At 45.0% G+C, this 22,592-nt stretch overlaps 1 protein-coding gene across 1 annotated transcript; it reads left to right on the forward strand.

The window, feature by feature from the left end:
* The first annotated feature begins 6,300 nt into the window (after positions 1-6,300).
* Positions 6,301-21,241, forward strand: Tars1 (threonyl-tRNA synthetase 1). Its single transcript, XM_075975876.1, has 19 exons — positions 6,301-6,463; positions 8,301-8,381; positions 9,634-9,824; positions 10,926-11,049; positions 11,316-11,437; positions 11,857-11,974; positions 12,135-12,199; positions 12,278-12,356; positions 13,040-13,186; positions 14,047-14,145; positions 15,426-15,592; positions 17,164-17,326; positions 17,409-17,546; positions 17,858-17,935; positions 18,056-18,156; positions 18,243-18,347; positions 18,516-18,588; positions 19,950-20,064; positions 20,782-21,241. The coding sequence occupies exons 1-19, from the start codon at positions 6,410-6,412 to the stop codon at positions 20,928-20,930; spliced, it is 2,169 nt and encodes a 722-aa protein (XP_075831991.1). The 5' UTR covers positions 6,301-6,409; the 3' UTR covers positions 20,931-21,241.
* Positions 21,242-22,592: the final 1,351 nt, after the last annotated feature.

Consider the following 22,592-nt stretch of genomic DNA (forward strand, 5'->3'; position numbering starts at 1 on the left):
GAAGTCCGGAAAAAACTCAGGTGGAAGCAGGAACCATGGAGGAATGCCGTTTTCTGGCTTTCTCTCCAAGGCTTGCTTAGTCTGCTGTCTTATACACCCGAGGACCACCTGCCTAGCGGTGATCTGGATCCTTCCACGTTCATCATTAATCAAGAAAATAGCCCACAAGTTTACTTGCGGGCCAATCGGATTGGGGCAGTGAAGGTTCCCGTCTGATTCTTGCTTCTGTCCATTTGATAAAACAAACAAACCAGCCGACAAGATCCAGCACACCTTCTTGGTTTGCACTTGAGAACACTGAGAACCGATGCGACAAATACCCTGACTTAATGTCGTGCTCCTAAAAGTTACTCCGTTGATTGACTCGAAAGCAAGCACGTTTGATGTTTATATTTTCTAGCTCCTCATAAAAGACACACACACGCAACACAACACACATCATTTTCAAAAGCACAAATGCGATACCTGAGTTATTCTTGAATTCCTCTGATAGCTTAGAAGATACAGTTCCTGGTTCAGAAACTGAATGGGTTTTGCTACGTTCTGTGTTGTGATATTTTTACTGTAAGTATACTGTGAGCTCCCTTAAAGCAGAAATTACAGAGTAGCCTGGGACAAAGCATTAGCAAATGTTTGTTAATTTAAAGCCACGGCTCTGCCTAACTATCCATAATAAAGACAAGGAATGTCTCGATTAAATGAAACAAACAACAGGAGGGAGAATCAAACAACCGGCAGAGTCCCGGCCGTGATCGCTCCCCTTCAGCTAGCTCAGAGTTTCCCCCAAATTTGATCTACTAAAATGGCAGCAATCAGGGAAGTTATGTGACCTCTGGGTAAAGATTATGTTCCTAAGTCCCATTAGCAACCAAAGTTGACAAAGAAGGCACACAGTGACTATGGGCCACTTCAGAGTCTGGGACTTCAAATGTTTGGGATGTGAAATTCTACTGTGGTTTTCTCTTCCGTTGCAAGACAAAACGCAAACGCCAGCTACCGAAGTATAGCCGCTCAGGTGACTACTCTGTTCGTGAGTCAAGAAGGACCCATAACCCCACACTTGGGGTGGGGGTCAGAGAAGACAGACAGAGACCAGCTACTTTTTTAAAATGAAGTTTTATTGGCACGCTGTTATGTTCATTTCATTTCCCCGGTTATAGCTGCCTGTGCCCTACAGCAGCTGAGTACTTATAGTCTGTGTTATCCTGGAACTCTACAATATTTATTTGTACCTCAGAAAGGACTTGCCAACCCCTTCACCCTGAACTACATAGAAGGTAGCACAGGAAGAAAGAGGAAATCAGGTTGCTAAAGCGATCATTTTTGTTAATGATAAGAAAAAAAAGCCTAGGTGTCTACATTAGTAGATTTAGAAACCTCTTTCCTATGCCAAGTAAGCCTTTGCCTGTTATATTTTATGATTTGGATTTCTGTGTGCCTTTTATCTCTTTGACTAGGTGTTAATTGATGGCGGGCGAGGCGGGGATGGGAGAGAAAGCAAGAATGTAGACCCACTAGTGTTGTTGGGGTCAGGGTAAATTTCACCAGCAGAGGGCTTCACTTGACCTTTAATTTGCCTCCCATTAACAAATTCCACCAACAACCTGCAGCCTGGATCAGCATCATTGTCTCCACCATAGTCCCACTGTCAACTTTGCTGAGATTAGTTCTCAAGGATGCAAATAATTAGAGGTAATACAAAGTCAGCGTGGATGAGAGGGGTGGGGTGGGGCGTGAAGGTTAATTCATGTGTCTGTTTGACTAGAGAAAGGACCCCCATACTATGGGGGTGCTCCCCTCTGGACCCCAGATTAGACCACACCCAAACACAGATTCCAAGCGCAAACTCAATGCAAAAAGATCCTTTGTTAAGTAAGGCGGAGAGAGAAGGTGGCTGAATACATCCAGGCAGAAACAGCTGCAAATAGTTTTGCAAAAGATGTGGAAAAAAGACAAAGGGGGAAGTTTGTGTTAAAGTGAGCTAGAACGTGTTGGTAAGTTATGATTGAATATTTTAATTAGGTTAGTCAAAATAATTAATTTTGATTGCTAGATCTTGATGTTTTGATAGTTGAACCTCTGTGATCAATCTCAGGAAGTGGCCAAATAAGGGAATAGGCCTTGGTGGCTAGCTTTAGGAATGCAATTTATTGATTTAGCAAGGGGCAGAAGGGTAAAAGGCAAAATCTATTGGTGCCATGTTTGCCACACTTAGGTCTGTTTGCCATACTCAGGCCTGCTACAGCCTTCAACTGTGCCATAAATTCTCTGAAATTTTATCAACAATTTTTCAGGGTGTGCTTGCTTATAGATGACAGCAGGTAGGTAAAGGAATGGAAATTGCCTCCCCTAATGTGAATGGGCTTCATCCAATCAATGGAAGATCCCTAGTGGGAAAAAAAAAAAGGATGATCGCTAGACAGGAGGTATAGACAGGACTTCCAGGCAAAGAGAGAGAAACTGGGAGGGGGAATCCAGGCATACAATTTCTCCAGCAGACTCTGAGCAAGTCAGATGTAAACCAAGCCACATGGCAGAACATTGATTAAAAAATTATTAATTAATTAAATTATAAAAGCTAGCTGGGGAAAAGCCTAAACTAAGGCCAAACTTTCATAATTAATAATGTCTCTGGGGCATTACTTCAGGCTGGTGGTCCAAAGATAGCCTGACAAGAATGTTTGCTACACCAATTCCTTATATTAATCTCTCACCATGCATGTCATACATTGCATGTAATACATAACATATTACATATAGTGTAAACTTTTAACTGTATATACATGCATAAAATATAAGTGCACATAATTATATATGTCTGAATACATGCATTATATGTTCACAAAAAAACACAGCTCCTATCTCAAAGGGAATAAAATTTATTCTGTATGAGTGACCGCAGCTCAGAAACAATAATTGAGGGTACCCCAAATATCATGTTTTGAAGTTCTTAACAAGACAGTTTCATGAAGATTCTATAAAAGAGCAAAGAAGAGCATAAATCAAAATACTTCAAAATGTGTTGGTGGAAGCATCTGTTAGACTGGACACTGCCAGACTGCTTGATCTCTATTGCAGACCCAGATGGCATCTAATGGCCTTCTTCAGCTTTGGGCTGAGTCTGTTTGCACGTCGCAAAAACAGACGGACAAACAAGCCATTTTACCTGAAAGTCACAAGAATGGACAGGACAAACAGATAATAAATAATGCTCTATCCAGAAGCTAAAGACAGCCCAAGATAACTCGGCTCCGGGCCTGCAGCCCCCCAGCACTGTAAAATCATCATGTTTGAGTCAAACATTCAGCCTTGTAGGGTGTTTAATACAGAGAGCCTACTGGCGTCCTGAGGAATTCTCCCTTAAGCCCAGTTTTGTAGTAGACTACCTTCTGTCTCCTCTTCTTGCTCTCTGTGCCCACCCCCAGGGATCTAAGCAGTTCCTCTTCCAGAGTCTTCTTCTTCACCTTTATCTCTTTATCTTTATTCCACAGGCCAAACACTGTCTCAGGAAAACCCTCAGGTCACGCTAGCTAGGGAATCAGGTCCTCCTTGAAGACTCAGTTTTCTGCCCTCATGTAACCTCTAACCCTCCTGCTTTCTAGCTCAATCTCCATTCCTAAGTGTCAGCCCCCAAAACCTAGAAACAAGTTCTACCTGGGATCCCCAGTGGTCACACTTCTTGGCAAGGACTTAGAGGCAGTCCCTACCAGGTAACCCACAGCCACCCCATACTTCTAAGATCCAGCAAAGACAACAGAAACCAAGGACTGGCGAACCCACCCTGCAAAGAAAAGACCAGATATCAACACCAAGAGTTACAATCACCCTAAACCCAGATGCCTAAACATCAGACATAAATATACACACCAATGTACACCAGATTTTTTATAGAGAAATTAGACATGCACAATAAAGATAGCATTTTCAACAAATGGTGCTAGTCAAATTGGATGACTATAAATAGAAAAACGCAAATAGATCCATATTTATCACCAAGCAAAAATTCATTCCAAGTGATCAAAGGCCTCAACAAAGGCCAGATACAATACATCTGATAGAAGAAAAAGTGGGCAGTAATCTTGAACTTATTGGCACAAGAAAGGACTTTCTTTGGATAACATTGTTGGAACCTGTCTCTAAGTTTGATAGTTAGCACTCACAAACCCTAAAAGGAAGCGTGTAAACCCTACCAATCCCCTGCCTTGTTGCAGCCTGTCTACCTGGTGATCCCCTGGGCAGCTAGGAATAGAGATTGTTCATAACTTTCTTTGTTTGCCTAACACACATAGGTCCCCGGGCTTGATCCCCAACATGAAATAAAAATAAAATTCACGTAACTTTCCCATGGTAGGACATTTCATTAGGTGTATCTTGCACCCACTTTCTTGGGGCATTGTCATTCCTACTTGATGCAAAATGAAGTATCTCATTTCCTTAAAGTAGTTATTTTAGGTCAACATTAATAACTCACTCATTTGGGGGCTGGAGCAATTGCTCAGCAGTTAAGAGCCCTGGCTACTCTTCGAGAAGAACTGGGTTTGAAGCCCAGCACTTACATGGCAGCTCAAAATTGTCTGTAACTCTAATTCCTGGGGATCCAACTCTCTCTTTTGGCCCCCACATATACAAGCAAAACAGCAATGTTCATATAAATAAGAAAAAAAAGTAAAGATTTAAAAAAAATCACTCATGTATTGTATGTGGATTAGGACAACATTTACATTTTCATTGATAACTATAAGTGATTCTAAGTACACGAGTAAGTACTCGGAATCAGTGGGTGCAGGCCGACTTGCCAGGAGAGAAAATGATCTGACCATGCAGAGAAAACTGGGTCCTTCTTTACCAGCAGTCACTCAGGGCATTTCTAGTCCAGTCTTCCTTTGATGATGCCTGAAGACTGGATGTCTGGAAGTTAGTCCTTTACACTCTGTTCTCGGCTGTGAGTCACTGTTGGCCCAGTGAGACATTAGGTAACGGCTATTGGCATATTCTGTTATCACATTGGGACAAAGAAGGTATTGACTCCGAGTGGGTTGGAGCTGGAAGACTATTTCAGCACAGAGAGTTGCACAGAGAATAGTCTACCACACACATATAGTTATTATCTAAATATCAATAGTGCTGAATTGGGAAAACTCTAACCATAGGCTTTGGGGACGTAGGTGAAACAACATATTTAAGTCTAGTTGTCACTTATTTAGTGAAAATAAGGTCTGAGGCTTTCCTGAACGCTGGTTTTCATAGAGACCAGTAGGTGGAGAAGAATCGGGGCATGCTGGTACCTTCAGAAACGGCAAAGGTAGCCTTCTGAAAAAATGGGAGAAGAGGGACAAATGCAGGATTTTACAAATGTACAACAGACGGGGCTAGTATGTTCCTTGGAAATGAGAAGCTACTCATTGAAGTTACTCAGAAAGTATTTGCCATAGGCAAGTGGATCTCTGTGAGTTTGAGGTCAGCCTTGTCTACATAGTTCCAGGGCAGCTAGGCTACATAGTGAGACCCTGCCTCCCCCACCCTCCTCCGCCAAATGTAGTGGTGGTGGTTTAGGGTGGACATGGATGGTGGCAAACGCCTTTAATCCCAGAATTAGGGTGGCTATCGCAGTAGGCTCCCAGATCAGTCAGTTCTACATTGCAAGTTCGAGGCTATCCCTGATTAAATAGCGAGACAAACAACAAACCAAGTAGTGGTTGCTATTAGGACAAGCGGTCTAACTATAAAGTACAGATGCTTAAATAAGGGGAAGCTAATTTCGAGCCCCCCGAGATACAAATGACTTTCACGTGGATCAGAAGTTATTTCCTAAAATAAAATGCTGACTGTATTTGTGTGCCTTCTTTGGAAAAGCTCCGTGATGCACTGAGGAATGACTGAGGAACGTTGCTTGTCCCCCAAACCAAATCGGTCCCGTTCCTATGAGGAAGACTTGAGTCACCGCTTCAGACTGTCCTTGTCACCCAACAGGCCACGAAGAGTGCACCTGAAATAAGTTAAAGCGCCAGAGACCACATCCAGTTTGCCCATTACTTGAGAGAAACTCGGTCCAAGCCGCTCGTCTTCGCTACGGTGGCCGCCAAGGCCCTAGAGGTGACAGAAAGTCAGATGAACAGGAGGGCGCTTGCGCGCTTCACTTGTAGTCTGGAACTGAGTTAAGGGATTTCCTAGAAAGGCTCGTCACTCCTCCAGCTATCCTATTGGCTGAGAAAAGGGAGAGCCCGCCTCTGTGAGTGTCCTATTGGCCGCGCGCCCAAGGCAGCAGGAACGGGCCTGGCGCCCCATTGCATCAGCTGGTTCCTGCTAGGCCACGTGGCGCACGCGCAGTGTCGAATTGCTCGTTCTCTCCGCCGGCTCAGGCTCTTCTCTGGGGTCTAGTTCTCGGGTTTTGTCTCTCGGCGGTCCTTCGATGTCGGAGGAGAAGGCCAGCAGCCCTTCGGGGAAGATGGACGGCGAGAAGCCGGTGAGCAGGCGCGGTGGCTGGGCGTGTCCTGGGAGCCGACTCTGCCCGGCGGGAAAGTAGCGAGGACCTGCCGGTATTGGGGAGTCCCAGCAGGCAGGAGGGGTTCGGGGGTCATCCTCGTCCAAGAGATCTGTGAACTCAGACTGAGTGACTTGCTCAGAGCTAGACAGTGACCATGCGGGGCTTGGACTCCCACGCTTGTATTTTTGTGTTTTTAAATAGGCGGAAAGAACATGGCAGAACTTTGAAGATCGTAAATCTTTGTGGAGCAGAAAGCTCTAGTTTAGGAAGGAAAAGCCAGTCCCCGAGATCAGATCCAATTTGCCAAAGATTGGGTGCTTTATGATAAGCAAATGGTGAAGGCTGGATGGCTCCATTTGACAGACTGCTTGGAAATTAGTCAGGGGCAGGAAGCGTCCTAGGTAACTTCACACACGTCCCCCCCCCCCCCCCCCTTAAAGCCAACAAATGTTCCGTGTATTTATTTGTTCTGGCACTTAGCCAGACAGCGCAGGTGGCAACAGGAGTAAGACGGGGGGGGGGGGGGGGGGTCCGCAGACTGGAAAATCGAAGTTTTGTGTGATCAGCTCAGTTGAATTACAGGTGAAGCACCGTCAGACTGTTTTATTGGTTTTGAAAAAATGAGGTCAGGTAACCCAGGCAGGGCAGGGCTGCCCAGGTACAGAGAGGGTGAGTTGTGTCCCAGCTGTATTGGAAAAGACAGGAAATACAGCAATCGAAGACATCAGTGTTCTCCACATGCAGGATTTTAAGCAAGGATTGTATTGTCAAAACTGATCTGGCACTGGGGTTTGAGGAGAGGAGAGGCCATGTAACAGGCTGTTTCAATAGTCCAGGGGAGCGAAGGTCCTCATGAAGAGGAGTGTTCATCCTGATTGGACAGATCACTAAAATATTTATGTATACATTCTAAACTACAAATTTAAGGTATTGAGTATTGACTACACATAGATTTTCTTTCTATTTTCGTGTTGTTTCCTTTAAAAAATTGTGTTTTACCGTTTCAGCTTGGTTACCCCTCTGCTTCTTTCCCAGCTGTCCTTCCCTCCTACTCTTAAACCGACCCCTGTTAGGACAGGACCTCCGGGGTTCTTAAGATTTATGTAAGGCTAGACATTAGCCAAGATAGTAGCTCCTGAGCAGGTGTCTAGTAAAACATTAGATAGAGATTTGGTGAATGAACGACTTGTAAAATGTGATATTGTTGCCTCTGTAATAATCAGGTATCGTAAATTGTGGAAAGCTGACTCAGTGGGATACAGACCTAACCCACAAGTCCTTTTGTCCCCAGCCCCACAGGCTCAAACCTTTATTCCTTTCACATTTCGTCTTCACAACAAGGTTGTTGTGAAGGGCATAATTACACCCAGTTCACAAGACAAAAACAGCCTAGAAGAAGTGAACGGAAGTGCATGGTCACCCAGTCCACTTGGTTTCCTTGGAGGTAGCCTGTGGGCCGTTAGGTAGGTAGGGAGATAATTACACCCCACACACTCACACCGAAGTGACTCTTATTGAATAGGTTGCATTCTTTCTTGTTGCTCTGTGTTTCATACAGGTCCGAGTCTGAAGGGAAAGTTATAGGAGCTTTGAGGACGTGTACATTGGTAAATGGCCTTCTACTTTTTTAGGGCTTGTTTTTCTTGCAACTTGTCTAACTTGTCTTTACCAGAGAAGGAATTTCCAATCTTTCAAAATAAGATTGTCCTTAAAAAAAAAAAATTCTCTTTAGGTATAGCTTTCATAGCTACAATTTTGGAAAAGATGTCAAATAGGGCTGAAAGATGAGAACCTCTCTTCTGTTCTGCTTCTTTAGGTGGATGCCAGTGAGGAGAAGCGAAAGGAAGGAGGCAAGAAGAAGAACAAAGATGGAGGTGGAGACGGAGGTCGAGCAGAGGTAATATAAGTGACCCCGTCATTGCTTGGGTTTCAAAGGCTGATGGGGAACTGTCCCAGACTTAACCTCGATGAGGAGAGAGAGAGAGTGAGTGTGTGAGTGTGTGTGTATGTGTGTATCCATAGCATGTCACACATGTGGAAGCTAGAGAACAACTTGCAGGCATTCCTTCTCCACTTTTCCTCCTGGGATGGAGTTCAGATGTTAGGCCTGGTGGCCCCTGTGTAAAGATTCTGATGGTCACTGCAGGTGGTGTGGTAGCACAGGTTGGAAAACCTAGGGAGAAGATTAAGAAGGAGCCCGCGGGGGAAGAAGGGTTTGCAGGCAGTTGACAGTGCAAAGGGCCAAGTGTATTATTTGCAAGATGACCTCGCGGTGGATTTACACAGAATCACAAGGATAGAAGTGTAGAGGAAGGGCTGTGGTTGTCACTGGGCTGCCAAGACTGGACACTGACTTCTCTTTCTTTAAATGAGGTGTTAAGGGATGGGGGCCCCGTGCTGGGTTTCTGTAAGCACATAAGGAACCAAACAGAATCCAGTTCCTTGATTTCTTTCTTGTTGCTTGGATCTGCTTCTGGGATCTGGTTTACTTACATCTGGAGAATTATTCAGTTCATAGGCTCAGTGACATAGAACTGCAGTTCAAAGCCATCCCAGAATGCACTTGGTTCCTGGTGCGTGAGGTGGTTCTGCGTGTTGTTCTGCTGGTTTGGAGTTTGAACTCCTGTAAACTGTGCTTTGCTTTTTTGCATTTAGTCATTGCAGTTTTATTGGAGACCTTGGAAAGCTGCTGGGATGTAGGAACACAAAAGACTAAGCGTTTTTGAAGTAACTCAATAAACGGACTTTTAAGAGCTGGGTATAAAGCTGGAATAGCGATGAACACACTTCCTTAGTCCTGGCGTTTCGGAGCTAGAGGAGGAGAATTGAGTTCTAGACCAACCTAGGATACATAGTGAGACCTGTCTTAGAAAAACAAAACACAAACCCTGCTTCTATAATGCTGATTAAGCTTAGAACCATTTCTGTTCGTAAAGGTTTTGCAGGTGATGTGGGATGGTGTTAGCTATGTTCTTCCTGTCCCTGCTCATTTTAAGCCAGTGTGATTGTGGGAGGAATCGCTGATAGTGAACCTTAAGATTTGCAGGGAAAGAGTTATATGTGAGTCTCTTCATTTCCTTGTTATACTTTGGATGGAATTGTGTGGTGAGTATTAGTGATTACTTACCACTTCGTTTGTTTGTTTACAGTTGAATCCTTGGCCAGAGTATATCAACACACGCCTTGATATGTATAACAAGCTAAAAGCAGAGCATGATTCTCTCCTGGCTGAGAAGGCAGCAAACGATAGCAAGCCAATTAAAGTCACTCTGCCCGATGGCAAGCAGGTGGACGCAGAGTCCTGGAAAACCACACCGTACCAGATTGCGTGTGGAATTAGGTAAGCAGTACACCTCCTTTGGCCTTCCACGGTTTATAATGTAACTAAGTGTTCATTTGTTGTCTCGCCAGGTGTATCCTGATAATATTCTTACGTTTCTGCTCAAGGCGTTTAATTTACTTATTGAGATCTTTGAAAATCAAGGGGATGTGAGCTTTGTAGTCAAGACTCAGTGTTAGTTTCTGAAGGCTTAGGAAGCCATGTATTTGTTTTTCTGTGAGGATCATATTTCTGAAGGGCCAGGACAGTGTTCAGCTTTTACTTAAGTGTCTCAGTTTTGAGCTGATTTATGAAGGTAGGTCACATAACAGGGAAAGTTAAAAAAAAAACAAAAACTGGTATATGTTCTGTGTTTATAAATTCAAGAAGAAAACTGTATATAGTTTGTCTTAAAGCCTATTGGTTTAGAAGAAATTATGAATAACATTTTTTCACATACTTTGTGACAGGAAAAGCTTTCTTAATCTTATTAATCTTATTTTTTAATGATTTATGTATTTACTTTATTTATTTTACTCATGTTTTGCCTGCATCCATAGCTGTGTGAAGGTGTCAGATTCCCTGAAATTGGAGTTACTGGCAGTTATGAGCCGCCATGTGGGTGCTAGGAATTGAACCCCGGTCCTCTGGAAGAGCACTGGCTGCCATCTCTCCAGCCCTAACTTTCTTATTCTTGATCAGATTGATAGGTGGTCACTTTATCTGGATAGGGTCAAATGTCACACACCTTTGACCAGTTGTCAGCAAACTATGGTGGCAGCCAGAAGCCTTACATTTAAATGGTTGGAATAAAGCAAGACAGCTAGGAAGAATGTATACTATAAAGCTTATGTGCCCTCACCAAATAGGGTTGAAGTCTGTCTTGAATTTGACACAGACTGACTTGAAATATGTAAAAAATACTACTGGCTAATTTTCTATTTGTAGAGCCATGGAGTGCTGTGCTGTATTTAATACCTACATCACCTGGGTAGCTTGAGAAGCAAGTGTTTAATGTGGACGCCACTGTTTCTGCATCATTGTTTCATTCTCTCTGAAAAAACAATAGTTTTTAATAGCTAGTCTTGCCAGATAACCACCTGGGTTGTTTTCTGTTTGAAGTCAAGGCCTGGCCTACAACACCGTTGTCGCGAAAGTGAACAAAGTTGTCTGGGACCTGGACCGCCCGCTGGAGACAGACTGCACTTTGGAGCTTCTCAAGTTTGAAGATGAGGAAGCGCAGGCAGTAAGTTTCTGTCTAGCGTTTATCGGATTTACAGTAAAGCCTGACCACAAGCTGCAGAAGGGGGGTGTCAGTGTGTCCTTGTGTGGATCAGGGGTTCTCGGGGGTGACCTGGAGGCCACAGCTGGTTATGGACATCTCACTATTCCTTTGGGGCCTCTATTCACGATGGGAACCTTGCTTTGGGTGTGTTCCCATTCGTGTCTGTCCAACAGTATCTCATCATGTATCTGCCCAGACTAACGCCATCCCCTTCTTTACATTTTCAGGTGTATTGGCACTCCAGTGCCCACATAATGGGTGAAGCCATGGAAAGAGTCTATGGTGGATGCTTATGTTATGGCCCACCAATAGAAAATGGGTTCTATTACGATATGTACCTTGAAGAAGGGTAAGTGAAGGCCCTGGATGAAGGGGAAATCTGAGTATACATAGGTGTAACTTTTAAAGCATTGTCAATGAAGGCGACAAATTTATAGCGCTGAGTATAAGGCTGCTAGCTCCAGTTACTGACAGAAGTTGAAGTAATGAGAGTTACATGTAGGGAAATCTCTGGGATTGGTGGAAGTATGCATGTTGGGAGATGAAATGGACTCTCATTTTCCTTATGATGGAGCGTGGAGAGATGTCACTTGTGAGAAAGTTCTCCACAATAGCAGAGTTAGAAGCCCATGAAACTACAAGTATAATTTATGAAAAATATAAATTAAATTCTAGTATATGATGCAAGACTCTATTTCACAGTAGTAGAGAAAAATCCCTGTATTGATTCAAATGGAATATGGAAAGATGGCTTTTTTTCTCCTGCAGGGGAGTGTCCAGCAATGACTTCTCTTCTCTGGAAGCTTTGTGTAAGAAAATCATCAAAGAGAAGCAAACTTTTGAAAGATTGGAAGTGAGAAAGGAGACGTTACTAGAAATGTTTAAGGTAAACTGAGCCTTAAGCACTTCTTTTTTATCAGCCAATCCTTGAAGTGGTACACCTCTGGAAAAACATGAAGTGCTGGGGTGCTCTGAAAAGTGTGATTTGACTCATATTTAGAGATAAACACGAGAGGCCATGGTGATGTCTCATTTCTCATTTTCAGTACAACAAGTTCAAGTGCCGGATATTGAACGAGAAGGTGAATACTCCGACCACGACCGTCTATAGGTGAGAATATTAAATGCTGTTGCACGCAGCTGGTGTGTTACTCTGCCTTTGCTAAACTGCCTTTTCCTTCATCTTTAGATGTGGCCCTCTGATAGATCTCTGCCGGGGTCCTCATGTCAGACACACTGGCAAGATCAAGACTTTAAAAATACACAAGGTAAAGCCTGCTGCGGATTGTCGAGGGTCCTTACACCTCCCTTTCCATCGCTGCCTCCTTCCTAACGGCTTGTTTCTCATCGGTATACAGAGGGTCACAGGTTTTGTTTTCAATGCTGTGTACTGTATTGTATTGTATGTGTCATTTGTATCCCAGTACTCATTACCAGGGCCACCATATGGGGACGGGTTTGAAGGAGTCACAGAATCCAGCAGTCACAGGCCACCGTGGCTTCCAAAGCTTTGAGGCTCGGTGTTGGGGTTTGGCTAGTGACCACCCAAGTGGCTCTTTCTCATACAGCTCATCCTCTCAGTTGTAGGCCGGCTTAAATGCTGGAATGTTGGAGTCCCCAGTCCTGGGAATAATCATGTCAGTTGCAGGTGCCTTCCATCATTTGCATGGCTTCCTCTCTGCTTTGACAGTGGTTTTGGGGGAGGAGCCCTGTGCTCATGGGGCTGTGATCCGGGGAAAGAGCCTTCTTAATAAAAGCAAGTAGAGGACTCTGCTGTGGAATGAGTCCACCCACCTGGGGTAGAGATGTTACTAGGACTTTGTTGTCTGGAGTCTCCTTGTCAAAGAAATTAGTATGGATTTACTTTTTAAGGCCATTGTGAGAAATAATATACAATTAATGAGGAATGTTTACAGTTAAGTGTTGTGTCATCGTTGCTCCTTGCTTTTAGAATTCCTCCACATACTGGGAAGGCAAGGCAGACATGGAAACCCTGCAGAGGATTTACGGCATTTCATTCCCCGACCCCAAGCTGCTGAAAGAGTGGGAGAAGTTCCAAGAGGAAGCCAAGAACCGAGATCATAGGAAAATTGGAAGGGTACGTTACAGTGCTGTCTAGTTTGAGCTTTCCTCCAGTTCATTTGACTTGTGCCTACTCAGCACTAAGTTTGGTTTTGAAGACGGTCTTAGATTTCAGGTTCCCTGGTCTGGGAGCCAGTCGTGTCCACAGTGTCCTTTGGAAACATTCAGAGTCTGTTACTGTGACTGAGGACAGTGCTGAGGACCCACACTTCCTGGAAACAGCACTTCAGAGCGGGCAGAAGTAGACTGGGAACCCATCTCATGGGTTCCTTGTGACGCTGTGGAGTCTGAGTCTGAGAGATCAGTCTAGCTGTTTCTCCAGGGATATGGCTGGTCACCAGTGGATTCCGTGCTGTCTTTTCCTTACTGCCCAGCTGCTTCTGACCCTCCTCCTGTCGGAGTTACATTTGATTCTTTAAAACTTTTTCCTCTATAAAATGACGTTTACTTGGCTTGGCTGCTAGGTCTGCCCTCTGACTCCTGGAAATAAATGACTTGCAATGAGGAAGCTGGCAGTGATGGGCGGGTTTCTCCCCAAGGGCTTTTAGCCACTTTTCTGTCCTTCATCATCAGGTGTTTTTCTTTTTTCTTTCTTGCTGTTCGTATAAATGCAAAGAGCAAAATCTCAGCGCTCTGGGGACTTCTGTCCCACATCACTGTTTCCTAGCATTGATTGGACTGAGGACTGTCAGGGAGGTGACTGATTGGCACTAAGCTGTTCATCATATGCAATTCTATACCATTAAATTGTGCCCAAGAAACAGTGACGTTTTCTTTTCTTTTATATTGGCACAGTTAAAGCTTGGAACGCAGTGGCAGATTTGTGAACCGAGGAACACCAATCATTTATAAACAATTTTCTGCTCTTTTATCCAGGACCAAGAACTATATTTCTTCCATGAACTCAGCCCTGGAAGTTGCTTTTTCCTACCCAAAGGAGCCTACATTTACAATACGCTTATGGAATTTATCAGGGTAAGCTTTATTTGTTACTGTCTTCTGAAGAGTTGGGATATAAGATAATTTTATTAGCTAGGGTCTGCTAAAAGAAAGATAAATCTGTATCGGAGGGGAAAAATCTATTATTTTTTTAAGTTGAAGTCTGACTTCAGAGATGTTTGGTGGTTAGAGTGATTGCTGCCCTTCTAAAGGACCCAAATTCATTTCCCCAGCACCCATATCAAGTGCCTCCCTTAAGCTCCAAAGGATCTGATGCCTTCTGCTGGCCTCTGCAGGCACCTGCATACACACAGCATTCACTCAATAAACACAAACACACATATAAACATAATTTTTTAAGAAGTTGCGTCTGGAGAGATGTCTCAGTGGTAATTACTGCTCTTCAGAAGACCTGAGTTTGGATGGCAGCTTCCAGTTTTGCAGCTCCCAACCGTGTATAGCTCCAGCTCCAGAGGATCTGATGCCCTCTTCTGGTCACCATAGGTACCCACACTCAGGTGGCACACATTCACATGGACACGCACACATGCACACAAATGTATCTTTTTTAGTGTTAATAGTCTCATAAATTATTTAGAGTCATTCTAATGTTTGATTTTTGTCATGGAAACGGCAGAAGAGCCCCGCTCAGCACGAAGCAGAGAACAGCTGCTGAGCTTGAGGGGTCGGTGGCCTTTCACCGGGGAGTGTGTTGTGTCTCTTGGATCATTTGTGTTTTCTTTTTAAATTATGAACTATTTCAAGTATACATTTAAAGAAAAGTGTTAGGTTTGCTTGCCACCAGATTTAACATATTTGCATTGGGCTATATTTGTCCACAGTTTTTGTAAAAAGAGTACATGCTGTTTTATTTTTAAGACCCCTTTAAACTGTTGTGTGGTTGGTGTGGCTCCTCGCCCATGTGTTTTACACCTCCATATATATGCATCTGCCGTATTTTGTGCTTGTGTGTCCCTCAGCTCACATGTAGGTCTGGTGTATGTGTGTTAGATAACATACTCCCGGCTTGTTTGTGTCCACTTGTCCCATGCTGTATTCGTCCATGACCGCTGTGGAGAGCGTCTTCCTCCCACAGTAGCTTGTGCACTTACCAATGCCCAGTGACACACGTTCTGTGCTCCTGTCCTGCTAGCCATGCCAAGGCAGTTGTATTTCTGAGTTTTGGTGCACCACATCCAGATGGAACTTCTGAGTCATGATATACGTGCCTGTGGTTTCACTCTGTAGTATTAAATTGCTCTGTAGTTCTTTTCTCCCTCCGTTGACTTCCCTGTGTGTGTGTTCTGCTCTAACAGAGCGAATACAGGAGAAGAGGATTCCAGGAGGTCGTGACTCCCAACATCTTCAATAGCCGCCTCTGGATGACCTCTGGCCACTGGCAGCACTACAGCGAGAACATGTTCTCCTTTGAGGTGGAGAAGGAGCAGTTCGCCCTGAAGCCCATGAACTGTCCGGGACACTGGTATCGAGCAGCTTTGTGTTTTCTTTCTTTTTAGTGAATTTACCTCTGTGTGTCTGCACTGAGTCTATGGGTTCCTGAGAGCCTGGGTGAAGGGGTCGGAGCTGCTGGGGTTAGTGGTTGTGAGCTGCCCCCTGTGGGTGCAGGAATTGCACCCGAGTGCTGTGAAGAGCAGCATGGCTCTTAACCCTCAAGCCGTCTCTCCATCCTGCAGCTGTGCATGGCATTGCTGTTTAGAGTTCTTTGTTCCAGATTCCTGTGGCATCTTTGACAGATGCCAGTGTAGAAAGGAGACTAAGAGAGGAAAGAGGTCTGAGGGGAGCCAGGGGAGAACATACGGGTCATAGCATATCTGTGCCGTGGAAGCAGAGAGGAAAGAGGTCTTAGGGGAGGCAGGGGAGAACATACGGGTCATAGCATATCTGTGCCGTGGAAGCAGAGAGGAAAGAGGTCTTAGGGGAGGCAGGGGAGAACATGCGGGTCATAGAATATCTGTGCCGTGGAAGCAGAGAGGAAAGAGGTCTGGGGGGAGGCGGGTGAGGGCGGAGGGGATGCGACCAAGAACAAAACATGAGGCTCTCCCAGTTTGAAAGTGTCAGAGGAAGCCCAGTGCATCTGCTAACAACAACAGGAAAATCAGTGATCGGAAGAAGACTGGAATACAACATTTCACACCGATTAGATCCCACCCTTTATAGACATTCGGGGTGGTCCTGGGGTTATAGCAGCAAACAGGCAGAGAAGACTGCAGAGGGGGCTGAATGTGGGGTGGAGCGGGAGACCAGTGTTCCTACCTTTTCTTCCTCCTGTGGAAAGAAAATGCGTTTTAGCAGAACCCATTGCTGATGAGTTAATATTCCTGGGAAATCCTTCCCTGTGCCTCTGCCTCGAATTGTGAAAGGGGGGTGAAGAGTGACTTCTGGGAGGCCCAAGAGTGACACACATGTAGATAGTCTGTCCATGTGTGCAGCTCCGGAGGAAGGGGACTCAGAAAGAGCCACTGAGAGGATAACACCTTTCAGAAATGGGGCCTTACACATCAGAGAAACAGTGTTCAGTTTCCGAAGCACTTTGCGTTTGACTAGAGCAGGTCTGGTCCTGATTTCCAGTGTAGAAGTAATTTGTATGCAACTAAAAATATTTCTTCATTATGAGCCTTTCATTAAACCTTTGCGTTATTTGAATATAGTGTTCATATTAATGGAAGTGCTGAGCACGGGGATTTGGCCTAAAGCCCCGGGACTACATCACTTTATTCTCTCTTAGCCACAGTTAATTGCGCTGTAAGCCACTTGTCACTTTATATTCATGCGAGTGCTTCTGTTGCCGTGTGAAGCTTGGGCCTTGATAAAAATGTTGGTTGTGGCAAACTAGAATCAGCGACTTTTTGACAGCCTTTCATGTTACTAAATAATATTTGAGGACTTTTTTTCTTGTGAATATTTTAAGTTGTTCTCTTTGTTGTTTCTTGATTCTCCCGAGGCCTCACAAGTGCTAGGCAGGCCCTCTGCTGCGGGACTGCGTCCTTCACCGTGTGCAGTTATCCATGGCTTTTGCTTTGCTTTCTCCTTCAGCCTTATGTTCGATCATCGGCCAAGGTCCTGGCGAGAGCTGCCTCTGCGGCTGGCTGATTTTGGCGTGCTTCATAGGAATGAACTCTCCGGGGCTCTCACAGGACTCACGCGGGTCCGAAGATTCCAGCAGGATGACGCGCACATATTCTGTGCCATGGACCAGGTATAACCCTGGAGGGCAAAATCCTCTTGACAGACAAACTTAACAGTGAGAAAAATAACTGCTGTTTTTTTTCTTCCTTAAGATTGAGGATGAAATCAAAGGTTGTTTGGATTTTCTTCGCACAGTATATAATGTCTTTGGATTTTCATTTAAATTGAATCTTTCTACTCGCCCAGAAAAATTCCTTGGAGATATTGAAATATGGAACCAAGCCGAGAAAGTAAGTGATCCCCCCCCCCCAGGAAGTCTTAAGTGGCTATAAGCAAAAGAAAATGGCAGTGTTTCTGGTGTTGAAGTGGGCTGATTTTCTGGTCTTCAGGTGCTTCAGAGTTGCTGGATGTTTTCATACTCGGTCAGTTACTAAGACGTAGCTTTAAAGGGGCCTTTGGTTCAATAGGAGGATGCCCTTAGCCCGACACAGTTACACAGCAGACAGCAGGGTCAGGAAAGCAGCCTGGAGACTTTTACATCTAAATTAAGTGGAAGGAACATTGCGGATGAATAAAATGTCAAATTGTTTCTGCTTTGTAGCAACTTGAAAACAGTTTGAATGAGTTTGGCGAGAAGTGGGAGCTGAATCCTGGTGACGGAGCTTTCTATGGTCCAAAGGTCAGTCCCCTAGAATATTCGGGTAGCGTGAATCCCCTTTAGTTGTGGGTAAAGAAGCATCCCTTTAAATGGGAAACAAAATTAAAAGCCTCTTATTATAACTCAATGTTTGCTTTTCAGATTGACATACAGATCAAAGATGCAATCGGCCGCTACCACCAGTGTGCGACCATCCAGCTGGATTTCCAGTTGCCCATCAGATTTAATCTTACTTACGTAAGGTGAGCTTCTGGTATCTGCTCTGAGCTTCAGGCCATACAGAGGACAACATAAATAATAAGATACAGCAAATCCCTCTTTTCTGTAGCCACGACGGTGATGACAAGACAAGGCCTGTGATCGTTCACCGAGCCATCCTGGGGTCGGTGGAAAGGATGATTGCCATTCTCACAGAAAACTACGGGGGCAAATGGTGAGGCCCTTCTGTTTGTTCCCATTAAATTGTGCGGGTGGAACGTCTGACGTTCACGGAATGGGGAAGGAGGCCAATGAGCGCACACTAGAGGGAGCCAGACTCTGGCCCGGGTTTTAGGATGAGTACTCTTTCCTTCTACACTCACTGCTGTGGTTTCTTCCGCAGGCCTTTCTGGCTCTCTCCTCGCCAGGTCATGGTTGTTCCCGTGGGGCCAACATGTGATGAATATGCCCAGAAGGTAATCCTTAAGTAGGGTCTGCTTTACCTCTAAGGCTGTTTTTAAGCTTTTTGCCTTGGGATTCTTATTGTATAGTCCCCGGTGTCCTGGGTCTCAGCTTCCTGTCCTAGCCCTGAGTGGTTGGGTTGCCAGCGTGCACCAGCACACCCATCCCGGTGACTGTGTTTTTAAGCTTTCAGGTTGGTGAGCCATGGATTCTTGTCAGATCAAGGGGCTCGCTACACCAGAGATGTTGTCCTTTAGAGCTTTTCCTTAATGGTTCCGTGACCACATGTATTCACGTATTGTTTCAGCTATATTTTAGTGTGATGTTATAAAGAAATGAATTAGCAAACACAGCCTAAGCTGTATTATTGCGTGTCCCACTGAGGTGCCTGATATTTGCTGATTTGTTCATTTGCTGATGCAACTTTCCTCAGTGGCTTGAAATTCTTCTCATCTCACAGCGGCAAGGCAGTGTCCGCCCCTCTAGCAAACATGTGAACAGTCCTGTGAACTTTGCACCTGAAAGAGTAGTCTGTTCTGTTGTGGTGATTGCTCCGTGCTGTAAAGACTGTACATGCTTAGCTCAGTCAGGAAAAAGGCCGGTGTGGTGGTGAGCCTGCATCCCAGTAGCCGGGTGTGGTGGTGAGCCTGCACCCCAGTAGCCGGGTGTGGTGGTGAGCCTGCACCCCAGTAGCCGGGTGTGGTGGTGAGCCTGCATCCCAGTAGCTGGGTGTGGTGGTGAGCCTGCACCCCAGTAGCTGGGTGTGGTGGTGAGCCTGTACCCCAGTAGCCGGGTGTGGTGGTGAGCCTGCACCCCAGTAGCCGGGTGTGGTGGTGAGCCTGTACCCCAGTAGCCGGGTGTGGTGGTGAGCCTGTACCCCAGTAGCCGGGTGTGGTGGTGAGCCTGTACCCCAGTAGCCGGGTGTGGTGGTGAGCCTGTACCCCAGTAGCCGGGTGTGGTGGTGAGCCTGCACCCCAGTAGCCGGGTGGGTGAAACAGGAGTGCACAGGTTTGAGCCAGCCTGGATGATAGAAGGAGACTGTCTTAAAAACAGTAGGGTGGGTAAGCCTTGGCAGGACGGCTCAGAGGCTTACAGTGCTTGCTGAACAAGCTTAACAATACGAACTTGTTTTCTAAAATATTTATTTTATAAGAGGAAATGTCCCTTTTTGTTCAAATGCTGGGGATCAAACTCATGCATGTTGAGCACTACAGCTGTGTTGCACCCCCAGCTCCAAAATGTAAATCAAGTCATCGTTTTGTGTTCGCAACTTCAGTATTTATATTATCATTTCCTTCCATAAATAAAGTAATGAAATATGTTAAATTCTGTAACAGAATAAACTGATTCTCATTTGACTCTAAATTGTTACTAGGTGCGGCAACAATTCCATGATGCCAAGTTCATGGCGGACACGGACCTGGATCCAGGCTGCACCTTGAATAAGAAGATCAGAAATGCCCAGCTGGCACAGTATAACTTCATCCTGGGTAAGAAGCGAAGTTCCCACCGTGCAGGGAAAGCCACTGAGATCTCGAGACTTGAGCTCAGTGGATCTTGGTTATGCATAACCTCTCTTCCTGCCGTAGTCACTGTTCTGTTAGTGTGAGGAGGCGCCATGACTGGGCCAACTCAGAAAAGAAAGCCGTTAATTGGGGCTTACAGTTTGAGAGGGTGGGCCCGTGACCGTCAGGGCAGGGAGCAGCAGTAAGATCAGAGGCAACCCCTGGTGATACATCTCCAAGGCCACATCTCCTAAGCCTTCCTAAAGTTTCACTAACTGGGAAGCATGCATTCAAACACATTCTCATTCAAACCCCACAGTTCCCTCTTTGGTTTTTCTTACTTTTCTGTGATCCTGGGAATTGGACCCAGCATGTGCTAGGCTCCTGTAAGCATGATTCTCAATATTCAGTGTGCTCTGTTCGCTAGCAAGGAAGTTTAAGGGCTAGAAAACTCCCAAAGGGTTGTTCACAGAATGTCTGCCTTCATGGAATTGCTGTTATATCCTTTTTTTTAATTAAGTTCACTGGATTTAGTGACTCAGGATGAAAGTTTTAAAAACCTAAAAGTTTGTAGGTCCTTTTTTAACTACAGACTTTTATAACCCTAACGGACATGGTCACCTGCCCATCTGAGTGTATCTTCAGTTCCGGGGTGATTTCTGCTGTCAAGACAAACCCCAGAGTCTGTGTCTTATGTTCTAGTTGTTGGTGAGAAGGAGAAAGCCAGCGGCACGGTGAACATCCGCACCAGAGACAACAAGGTCCACGGGGAGCGCACCGTCCAGGAGACGGTGGAGCGGCTGCAGCAGCTCAAGCGGTCCCGCAGCAAGCAGGCAGAGGAGGAATTTTAACAGGAACGTGGCCAGCACTGGCTCAGCCTCAAGGAGGACCAGTGCTCCATCGTGTAACCTTGTACACTGGGAAACGTGGGTTTATCATGAACGTGGAATAGCTCTGCAGTCTGCATGAATCAGTCGTTTTGATCTGGACAAGTCTTAGAGAATGTGTTAGATGGACATCAATAAAAGAATTGTTAAAATTGTTTTATTCATTAAATGTCTCAGCAATGGAAAAATGGGGGAGACATGTTTCAATTTAACAGGCTTATTTTGTATGAATTCAATCAATTAAAAATAAAGAATTTAAAAATTTGCTTAAAGAACAGCCAGGATTGAATTATGGTGTTAAAAATTAAAATTTCCTACTACAGATATCAAGACCTGGCAATCCTCGTGTTTCTCAGATTGTGTGTCTCAGTGTCCAGCAGGCAGTGCGGGAGCGGCTCTGAGAGTGTGTGGGAGGGCAGGTCACAGGTCACAGCGTGTGCCGATCCCAACCGGGATGAGGTGAGCACTGTTTGCGATGACACTTATTTCTTTCTGGGTAGAGAGCTTTAACGTAGCTGAGAAATAACTAGAGAGCTGGTGTGCCCAAGAGCACTCTGGAGATAGATCTGACCAATGACATAAAAGTAGAAGCCCCTATGTAGACATTTTTACATTTTTATTTCTTATTTTTGTATGCTCTAAGTATGCGTTGTTGGTACAGTTTTAGCTCTGCCAAGAGAATACAGATTTACTAATGGAACCGTTGACATTTAATTTCTTCGGTGTTCTCAGGTTTTAAATACACTTACTTGATATAATTATTCATAGACCTGAACTCAACCAGAAGCAACCACCAATGTCTAGGATTCTAATATATAGTAAGGACACTTGCATTTATTAGTTTAGATCCACATGTGACTCCATAGCATAATCCCATCCATTCGATTACTGCTTGTGGCTGCTTACCCACTTGTCTAAGTCTGACAGACTGGATGTGTCAAGTCTGCGTGTTTACTATCTGGTGTGGGAGATGTGGTGAAGGGAAGGAATTTGTCCTTTCCCTGCTGGTCTTGCTGCCTTACGTTTTGCATAGAAAGCAGTCTGGCTGACTTCTTGCGGTCTTGAAGTGGCTGCGAGAACGAAAAGCGTGTATTGATTAATATAGTGACCAAATAGAGGAGCGGGGGTCAGCTGTGTGCAGTGGCACATGCGCAGGCGTGGTCCCAGATATAGGGAAGGGCAGGAGGACCCCACAAGCTTGAGGCCCATGTGGGCAGCAGTGAGATCCCGAAAACAAGGCACTTAGATCATGTGATGGACCTAATGAACTTGTCTGGGCTACCTAGCACCTACCTCTGGACGGGGGTAGAGGGGCGTAAGAGAATTCATCATTTGATTAAATTACTACGGCCAGATTTCTGATTGTGGTCAGATGAAGTAGGAAGAATTAGATCCACTCCCTGCTGGTGAGTTCTACTCCCAACTGCTCCTAATTTGACTGCACAGGTGTAGCTCAAGGCCCTCCATAAGGAGTATGTCTTTCAAGTCTGTCTTAGCTTGTGTTTGGGCTTCTGGAAAGCGCAGGACTTAGAGTATTTCCAGCTGCCTCTTCACACTCCATGTGCTCAGCCACCTGACTGCGAGCTCCTTCTACTTTCTTAAATGTAGCTCACACGGGTGCCACTG

This window comes from Microtus pennsylvanicus, chromosome 6, assembly GCF_037038515.1.
Source record: "Microtus pennsylvanicus isolate mMicPen1 chromosome 6, mMicPen1.hap1, whole genome shotgun sequence".
In the NCBI taxonomy this organism is placed as follows: Eukaryota; Metazoa; Chordata; class Mammalia; order Rodentia; family Cricetidae; genus Microtus; species Microtus pennsylvanicus.